General features: G+C 34.2%; 2 protein-coding genes across 2 annotated transcripts; one reads left to right on the top strand and one right to left on the bottom strand.

The window, feature by feature from the left end:
- Positions 1 to 561: 561 nt before the first annotated feature.
- On the bottom strand, positions 562 to 1,107 carry LOC141641742 (uncharacterized). The gene is made up of 2 exons (XM_074450389.1): positions 819 to 1,107; positions 562 to 752 (listed from the first exon to the last, which is right to left on the bottom strand). The coding sequence occupies exons 1-2, from the start codon at positions 1,105 to 1,107 to the stop codon at positions 562 to 564; spliced, it is 480 nt and encodes a 159-aa protein (XP_074306490.1).
- Positions 1,108 to 8,638: 7,531 nt separating this feature from the next.
- On the top strand, positions 8,639 to 9,814 carry LOC141641743 (protein FAR1-RELATED SEQUENCE 5-like). The gene has a single exon (XM_074450390.1). It carries the CDS (start codon positions 8,639 to 8,641, stop codon positions 9,812 to 9,814), a length of 1,176 nt encoding a protein of 391 aa, XP_074306491.1.
- The last annotated feature ends 233 nt before the right edge of the window (positions 9,815 to 10,047 follow it).

The raw sequence follows: 10,047 nt of genomic DNA on the forward strand, positions 1-10,047 counted from the left end.
CAGAATCTATGATCCATTCTTGGGAAGAGTTAGAAGCATAGCTGCAGTTTAAATAAGCCATACCTGCAAAGTTTGCCTCCAATTCGTCCTCAGTTTCTGGATAAAAACTTGGTCCCTTACCTTTGTGATTGCTCATTAGCTGTTCAAACTGCTGAGTTGTGAGAGTTATGCTTCCTTCACTAGCACCCTCCCCATGGTTGTGTTTGCTGCAATTTTTCCTTGTTTATAGTTAATGGATTGCTTTCCTTTGTTAGATCCACCTTTGTATCCCTTGGACCCAGACCCCTGATACCCACCTGACTTCTGATATCCACCTTTGAGTTTATACTCTTGAGATTTTTCAGGAAATCTCTTGGATACAGGATGGTCAGCTGGATATCCTATTATTTTCCAACATGTGTCCCTTGTGTGTCTCATTTTAGGACAGAGAGGACATGAGGGAGTGATGTCAGATCCCTTCTGACCAGCAAAGAATACAGAGTTGGTGTCAGATCCCCTTTGACCAGCAAAGAATGCAGAGTTATCCACCTCCATTTTCTCATGGACTCTGTAGTTTCTTCTCTAAGCCTCCTCATGCTGGAAAATAGCTGCTGCCTCTTCCACAGTGGGCAAGGGAGACATCATTAGCACATTTGTTCTCATGGTGGTATATGATGGATGCAACCCATTCAGAAATTGAAAGAGCTTTCTCTCCTCCTGTTCTTTCAACTGAGCATCAAGCCAAGCATTGACTTCAGGAGTCATTTGAGTGACTGGAGGCCAATCAGTCATGACCTCCAGATTCTACCATAAGATCCTTAGGTCTGTGAAATACTCACAGATGCTCCTTTCTCCTTGTGCAAGGTCTTCAAGTTCTTTGTTCAGTCTGAACTTTCTTGCACCATTACTGACAGAGAACTGCCTCTGAAGATATTCCCATATCTCCTTTGCAGTTCTCACATACAGAATAGATCTCTTGATAGGCGGTTCCACATTATGGAAAATCCAGGAAATGAGCAGACTGTTACAGGTATCCCAGGCTTCTGCTCTGACTGCATCATCAGTAGGTCTCTTGACGAATCCTGTTAGGAATCCAACCTTTCTCTTTGAACAAATGGCAATTTCCATTTGTCTTTTCCACTCTAGATAATTTTCTATCTCTGATAGTTTAGTGTCCACTACCAAGGGATGTGTGCTTTCTGCCGGATGTAAGTAGAGGGGGTAAGTTGGTTCCATAAAGGAAGGTGTTTTGGACAGGGTTTCTGTGTTTGAGAGTGGATTTTCCATGAGAAGAGAGAAAAGAACACTTAGAGAAGTTTTGTTGTGAGTGAGTTCAACAGATAATCTGCATTATAAATAGGCAGAAGAAAATGTGAAGTGGTTGAGTTTTAGTAAATGCTCAGTTCATATGGTTATCAGTCCCCTCATCCTTGAGGCTCTGATAACATGAAGAGCTTAATTGCCTTAAAGGGTGTAGAGGACATAGAAAGAAATGAGCAAGATTTTGTGTAAGATTTTCATTAATTGTATTGAATGAAGATGAGTACAATATTCAATATATATGCAGCATACTACTTGTTACAAGTACACTAGATAGTACTCACTAGTTATAGACTAATGGACAAAGTCAGCAATTTGTCAATTCTAGCTGACTCTACTTTTGCTTAGCATTGGATCCTTTTGTCTATACTTGAGATGAGAGTAAGCTCTCTTTTTATCATTTGACTTGTCTAGGTTTTCATTTCCTCGACATGTGTTATCTTGACTTGTACTATCTTTACACTTTCAACTTTCGGTAACCATTTATGACTCATTATAAAATGGTGTCTGGTTTTGTTCAGATGCTAACATTTGGACAATTATGTTTACATGTTGTAAGATGTAAAATGTGTTCATTTGTACACTATGTGTCTATAGTTGGCACTCTTGGCAGTGATTGTTTGTAATATGAATGATAACATTTAAGTAAATTGTAATGGTTCTTTATGTTGCTTAAATGGTAACATGTTGAACAATTAATTTCACATGTTTAATTTTTTTTTTTAAAAAAAAATTGAAACTATTTGTTTATAATTAGGACGTGTTAGGGTAGGGATTTAAAGAAAATTAAAGAATGTAAAAATGGTGAAGGAAGGTGGAGAAACTCCATAGAAATGAAGAACAATGGAGAAACGATATTTCATTGAGCAGAAGTGTGAGGTTTAGTTAATGTAAGTTGAAAAGTGAGAAAAAAAATATCTTAGCAATTTTTACTCGCATTGTGAATTCTATACATTCACACTATTGGGCAATAAAATATTATATAAGTTATATTCTATAGTCCTACACTAGCCTACTACTTACCCTACACCTTAAACAATTAGATCCACATCTTCCATCATCTGCTCCATTTCCCAAATATAATACCCATCTGACCCATTTTAAGCGAAAAGGGTAGAGTTACACCAGGTGTATGAGGCCTCTCATACACCACCAATGAAAACGCGCCATATGTCAAACTCAAAGAATCTGATTTATTGTAATTAATCCCTTGATTCCTTCATTAATTACCCTCCCTAATTAATGTCCTCGGTTTTGCCATATATTTTATTAATTTAAAAAAACTTCTCTCCTAATTTTTATTTAACTCTTATTTATTATTAATATTTTTGTGTATTTCAATATTTATGTATACATTTGTATACCGTATATTTATACTGAGGCGGATACATTAATTAATACGTTATATTTGTACCTGAGCTTATACGATATTAATTGTATACATTTTTATACTGTATATTTCGTAATTTTGTATCTCTTCTTCTTATTTATTATTTATCTTTGTAATATATTTTGTATAATTATTTTTGCTGATTATTTTTTATATGTATTTTTCGTTTTAATTTATTATTGAATATATTTGCGTTCTGTATTTCAAGGTTTTATTTTTTTTTATTATTGATAAATTGTTTTTGCATTTTATAAGGCACTGTTTTTACATTATATTTATTTTTGAATAATTTCATAATATTAAGTATGAAATTAGTGAGTTAAATAAAAAAAATTTAAATTTTATTTTGTATTTTTCTTAAAAAAAAATTATTGGACATAATTATTTAATAAAAAATTCTTAAAAAAATGTTAATAATAAAAATTTGTTGGACGTAATTATTTATGGTACAACTATTTTCATTTAAATACTTTTTTTTTACAAAAAGTACGCAGAAAAAAGTTGTTAATAAAATGTACCGCAACAAGGTTCGAACCTTAGACGTCTGGTTAGAAAATTATGTATCTTACCAACTGTGCTACACGAATTGTTTGCTGATAATCTATAACTTCTTATTTTTATGTTGTAATCATTAAGAAGATGAAAGGTCGTTAGGGTTTTCTCCACCTAACTTGCATTTGGCGGGAAACCATGCATTGATTATTTTTTTTGGGAGGGAAATATTGTATTATAAATATAGTCATTCCCTCCAAATTTTAATTCATCCAAACTACATCTTCCCTACTAAATTAATTTAACTATCCTCAAGTGAAATAACAAAAATGTCGGAAGAGAGGAAAGCCCATGCAAGAGACATTGTGTGCACGAGATTGTTCATGAGAGAAATAATCAAACAAGTTGGTCCTACTAATGTCCAAAATGCTTTAACGAGAGCTAGTCCGGGTTACCATGGAAATACTTTCCTTGTCGATTTATTTGAGGAGGAATTTAATATGCTTAATTGGGGTAAATTTGAACTCGACAAAATGTATTGGAAGAAAATTGACGATGGGATAGAGATGTTAGCTACCCCTAAAATTGATTCCTCTATTGTTAGGGTGGAGGAGGAAGAGGAGGACGAAGTAGTGGAGGTGATTGAGGTTATAGCAACCCCTCCTAAGCCGAAGAACTCCGGAAAAGCTATGGGGAACTCGCCATGCACAAAAACCCCCGACATCCTCCCTTCAAAGATGTCCAAGAAGAGGTTCGGGAGGACTCGTCCAAGAAGGCTCAATTCTAAGAAACTTAGATTTGATTCTTGTGTTGGTTGTAGTCATTAGGTTTAGTTTTTAAATTCTGTTTGTTGTTTTTTTTTTCCCTTTGTACGTCGTTTTTAATATTAATGAAAGTAATTTTCTTTTCATATTACCTTTCTTTTAATTTAATTGTCCTTATAAATTAAAATTAAAAAATATAAACCAAAAAGGGCGACTGTTATCATACTCGATAAAATGGAATTAAAAAAAAAAAAAATAGTGTAACTCTTACTATTCTCCATAAAATTGAATTATTAACGTTTGTCTTCCCTATGCATCTTAATTTATTTTACAGATTTCGAAAAGGCAAGTAGATTAAAATTATTAATGACCAATTATATTATTAAAAATAATAGTAAATAATATATATCTTAATTTATTTACATGTTTTTAAATAATTGAAAGTAAATATTTTATGTAATTCGTAGACTAAAGTAACATATTAATGCCGAAACATATTTTTAAATGTTAGTTTTATTAAGTTAAAATATTAAAATATAAATTTTATTATTGAAAACATAATATAAATATACAGTTACATTGATACAGTAACATATTAATATAATAAATGAATATAAAAAACAAGTTTTAAAATATTAAAATATTAAAACAATCGTTAAATTGATATTAAAATATAAGTTTTTATTTTTTATGAAATAAAAAACAACAGTTAAATTTATATTAAAATATAAGTTTTTTATTTTTGTTGTGTTTAAAAAATGAATGGTTTTACTGTTACTTAATTTATTTTGTTTATTAAGTTAAAATATTAAAATAGAAATATAATACAAATGTTCTACATAGCTTGTCGCGTTGATGATCATCCAAATTTTAGTCCATCATGGTTTGGTTAAAATAAAATTTTAGGGTTTATTTGGGGTTTAAGGTTTATTTGGGGTTTAGGGTTTATTTGGGGTTTAGGGTTTATTTGGGGTTTAGGGTTTCTAGGTTTTTTAGGAGTTTTGGGTGTATAGGGTTTATAGGGTTTATTTGTGGTTTTAGGGTTTTTAGCCATATGTACGATGTATGTGTAATACGTAAGGTTAAGACATAAATTTAAGACCTAAGGTTAAGACTTAACGTTTGATCAATATGAGTTTATATATGATTAGAACGGGATAATTGATTAAGATACCTATGTCTTATGGTTTAAGATGTTATCGATCGTGCATTGCTATTGAGTAATCATAGCAATATACGATCAATACGAGTTTAGATACCAATGTATTATGGTCCTATGTATTATGGTTGAAGATGTTATCGATCGAACGTTGCTATTGACTAATCATAGCAATATACAATCAATACGAGTTTAGATACCTATGTCTTGTGGTTTAAGATGTTATACATCGTACATTGCTATTGACTAATTATATCAATGTACGATCAATACGGGTTTAGATGCCTATGTTTAAAATGTTATAGATAAATGACGTTGCTATTGACTAATCATAGCAATGTACGATCAATACGGGTGTAGATACCTATGTCTCGGGACGTAAGACCTAAGTTAAGTTGTTATCAATCGTATGTTGCTATTGACTAATCATAGCAATGTACGATCAATACGGGTGTAGATACCTATGTCTCGGGACGTAAGACCTAAGTTAAGTTGTTATCAATCGTATGTTGCTATTGACTAATCATAGCAATGTACGATCAATACGGGTGTACATACCTATGTCTCGGGACGTAAGACCTAAGTTAAGTTGTTATCAATCGTATGTTGCTATAATTAGTTAATTATTCCGATCAACAGTGTAGGACTAATTTTAACAAGTTTCTAAGACTTAAGATGAGATCGTACGTTGCTATCGACTAATCGTTGCAGCGTATGATCAATAGGATTGTACGAATATTTTGGCGGGAAAAGGACAATATAGTGTTAAAACAACTTAAAAAGTGATGGTACTTAATAGTTAATCGTGACCGTTCAGTTGTAATTAAAATATTTGATGATATTCCACATTAAATCGTGGCCGTTGATCCTATAAGTGACCAATCACAAATAAAGCCACGGATTGGTAAATATTACAACCTTTATAAGCATTTTTTTTTGTTATCATATCAACTAAAACATAATCAAAGTCTCTCTCTAACTTCTCTTAATAGTACTTATTTTCATCTCTTTCTCTATTTGTTCAACTTCTCTCTCTCTTCTCTCAATAATACCTTTAATATTCTTAATTCTAATTTAATCCTTATATTTGTATACGTCAAGATGGAAAACGCGGCCGTTGATGTTGTTAATAGATCAATCAGAGGTAAACAAGCTTTGGTGGATGAGCTCTGTGTGACGGAGTTGGAGCATGTTTCGAGGATGAAATCCCTTATGGAACGCCGCAACCGTTGGCATGAAAGAGGTATCAAAGATTTCGACAAATCACTCGAGTCCCTCATACAATCCTTCTTACGTGACTATCAGAGGACATACGATTTCAGGAAGGACTTGGAGAGGGAGATCGGGGCCTTAGAGGCTATTTTGCCTTCTTTATCTTAGAAATTAGTTTTATTTTTTTCCTTAATATTGTAACCTTTAATTTAGTTTTAGTTTTAGTTTTTATTAATTTAGTTTTCCTTAATATTGTAATCTTTATTTTCCTTAATATTGTAATTATAATCTTAGAAAATTTTGTCTTTTAGTATTCCGATGTGTTTCTTTAATTTTCATTGCATTTATTAATGAACCACCACATTTTATTAATTTAATTTTATTTAGTTTAATTTAATTTAATTTATTCATGTTATGGTTCACCAAAGGTCACCATCCTTGTTATAAATACGAGGGGAGTTAAAAGAAGAATCACCTTTCTCCCTAACCTTTTCTTACTCATTCACTTTATCTCTCTTTATTTTCTCTCTAAAAACTCAGATTTTTTGAAATGGCAGTCGAAATTGCAGGCCTTAACGATCTTATGATTGGATCTATGAGTTTTTTGGAAGAACAAGTTTCCTGTCTCCGTGAACAGGAGTTGAGGGCGATGAAGATGGTGGTCGGGGCGATTAAAATTCGCAACGATTGTTATGCAAATGGCATAAAGGAAATGGAGAAGGAAACGGATGGTTTCATCAAATCCGTGTTGGGTACTTATGAAAAATGTTGCAAACTTAGGGAAGAATTTGAAGATGATATTAAGATTTTACGATCCTTACTTAATAAGGATTAGGCTTAATATTGTACTTTTTTTAAGTTTATCTTAATAATAATAATCTATTTTCGTTCTTACATTTTGTCGTTTAATTCTCTACTATTTGTTTTTTTAGTATAAATTTGATTGTTAATTTTGCAACTGAAGAGACATGCATGTGGGTAATGAAAAAGGATAATGGTAGGATTAGGTTGGCGGGAGAATTAGGCGGGAATTTTTCATCAAACTAATTAAAAGAAAATGAGGAAGAAAACCTTCCAACTTCCACCGTAAATATTAGGTTTTATTTTTAAAATTATAAATAATTAAAAATAAAATATGAGTAAGAAATTAAAAATAATTAAAAGAAAATTAGGGAGAAAACCTTCCAACTTCCACCCACCGTAAATAGTAGGTTTTATTTTTAAAATTAAAAATAATTAAAAATAAAATATGAGAAAAAAATAAAAATAATTAAAAGTAAATTGAGATTAACCTTTCAACTTCCACAGTCAAAGTAGTTCAACACAGCAAACTCTAAGTTCATCAACTCCATCACCTTCATCTTCTCAAAACAACCTTCATCATTTAAAAATGTCGAATAGTTTTGATTTAAATGCTTTGTATATCGAGGAGGAGGGAGAAAACGAAGTCATTGACGAGAATGAAACAGCCACTGAATTGTTACGGTATGCAGCACATGTTCTGGAAGGCAATGAAGACAATCAACCAGCTATTGAGCCTACGATTGGTGCGGGATTTGAATCAGGTGAACAGTTTGCTGCTTTCTGTTATACTTACGCTTATAAGACGGGGTTTGAACTAGGGGTGCTAACGAGCCGAGACAGCTCGTGAGCTACTCGAGATCGGCTCGGTCAAAACTCGGTTAAAGCTCGGCTCGTGCGAGCTCGACTCGGGCTCGGGCTCGGCTCGAGAGCTTAACGAGTCAAGCCGAGCAAAGGCCGGCTCGACTCGAAAAGCTCGCGAGCGGCTCGAATTTGTGGGATTACATAAGATATTACTCATATTTTGTAAAAATATTTTATCATGAATATATTTTTGTATCACACATAACAAATATCTCGCTGATTTGCGAAATATTTTTACATATAATTTTCGAGCCTTGTTATTAAAAATATTGAAAGAAAAAAAATAAAAAATAAACAGTTTTATATAGGCTCGACTTGGGCTCGAGTTTGGCTCGAGCTCGCGTTAAAGCTCGCAAGCTTTATAACGAGCACGTTTTTTTGAAGCTCGGGTAAGCTCGAGATCGGCTCGAGTTCGAGTTTTGGTTCTTGAGCACAAGCCGAGCAAGGCCAAGCTCGGGCTCGGCTCGGCTCGTTAGCACCCCTAGTTTGAACTTCATGTTCGTAGTAGCCAACTTTTGGCTCCCTTCAAGGAGCAGGGGGTACGTCGAAACGGAGTTGGGGGATAAAGAACCACGATTCCACATGATGAACAAGATTAGGTTTATGTGTTCAGAGGGCAATACGACGAAGAAAAGCTCGTGTGTAACACCATGTAAAATGTATGTATTTGGGAAATTAAATCACGACAGTGGGAAATTTGTAATCTGTACTTGTGATTTGGTACATAATCACGATTTGAATCCTGAGGTTAGCCGGCATGTAGTCAATTATAGGCACATAAGCGAATATTTCAAGGTCAGGTTGGTGTTGAACGACAGAGCTGGCATACCAATTACCCGGAACTTCAACACATTAGTTAGGGAGGTTGGAGGGATTCATAATCTACATTTCAATGGGCAGGACGCGAGAAACTTCATCAACAGCGAACGTCGCAAAAGTAGGTTTCGTGGTGACGCTAAAGAGGTCTTAAATTATTTTGAGGGCTTAAAAGAGCAGAATCCAGATTTTTACTACGCTGTTGAAAGGGACGCGGATAATAAGCTGTTGAACATTTTCTGGTCTGATGCACGATGTCGTGCCATGTACAAGGCTTTTGGTGACCCATCATCGTTCGATAGTACATTCCTAAGCAACAGTACCGGATGCCTTTCATGTCCATTCGTTGGAGTTAATCATCATGGAAGTACAATATTATATGCAGCGGCTTTAATTTCATACGAAGACACAGAGTCATTCGAGTGGGTGTTTGAGAAGTGGATAGAATGCATGGGTAGAGCTCCAACCGTCTTACTAACTGATCAATGTAAAGCAATGGAAGGGGCAATCAAGAAAGTGTTCCCGGAGACTAAACATAGATTATGCCTTTGGCATATTCTTCAAAACGCGGATAAGAATCTAAAAGACCACCCACAATTTCCTCAGATTGACAGAGATTTGCGTACGCTTGTACACGAGAGTATCACCGAGGAGGAACTGCAAGATATGTGGGACGATTTCATGGAAAAATACAACTTGCGACGTAACAAATGGTTGAGGGGTGCATGGGATATGAGACAGCGGTGGATGCCTGTTTTTTGGAAAGACACTTTAAATGCGGGTATGTCTTCTACTCAGAGGAGTGAACAAACAAACAGATTTATTAAAACGTACATGAGCATAGAAACCGGCCTGATGCAATTCATGGAGCAGTACGAGGATGCCATAGAGAAAAAGGTGGAGGACGAGAAAGTCAATAACGCCAAAGACATTAAGAACCCACTTAAATGGGATCCCATGATATTATTCGAGGATATCTTTAGTAAGGTCTACACAAACAAGAATTCGGAGAGGTGAAAACAGAGGTATATGGTTGTATAAGCACCAATGTCGAAACTCTTCCAAATAGTTTGGGTTTCATCAAGAGGTTTAGGGCCACATCAAAAGTGACAGAAGCATTTTGGAAGAAAGATCGAAGAAGTTTTGAAGTGAGTATTGACACAATCACTGGTGAGTATAAATGTGGTTGTAAGATGTTTGAATTTAGAGGGATCTTATGTCGCCATATCATGAAGTGTCTTGATGTGTTG

This window comes from Silene latifolia, chromosome 2 (assembly GCF_048544455.1).
Source record: "Silene latifolia isolate original U9 population chromosome 2, ASM4854445v1, whole genome shotgun sequence".
Classification (NCBI taxonomy): domain Eukaryota; kingdom Viridiplantae; phylum Streptophyta; class Magnoliopsida; order Caryophyllales; family Caryophyllaceae; genus Silene; species Silene latifolia.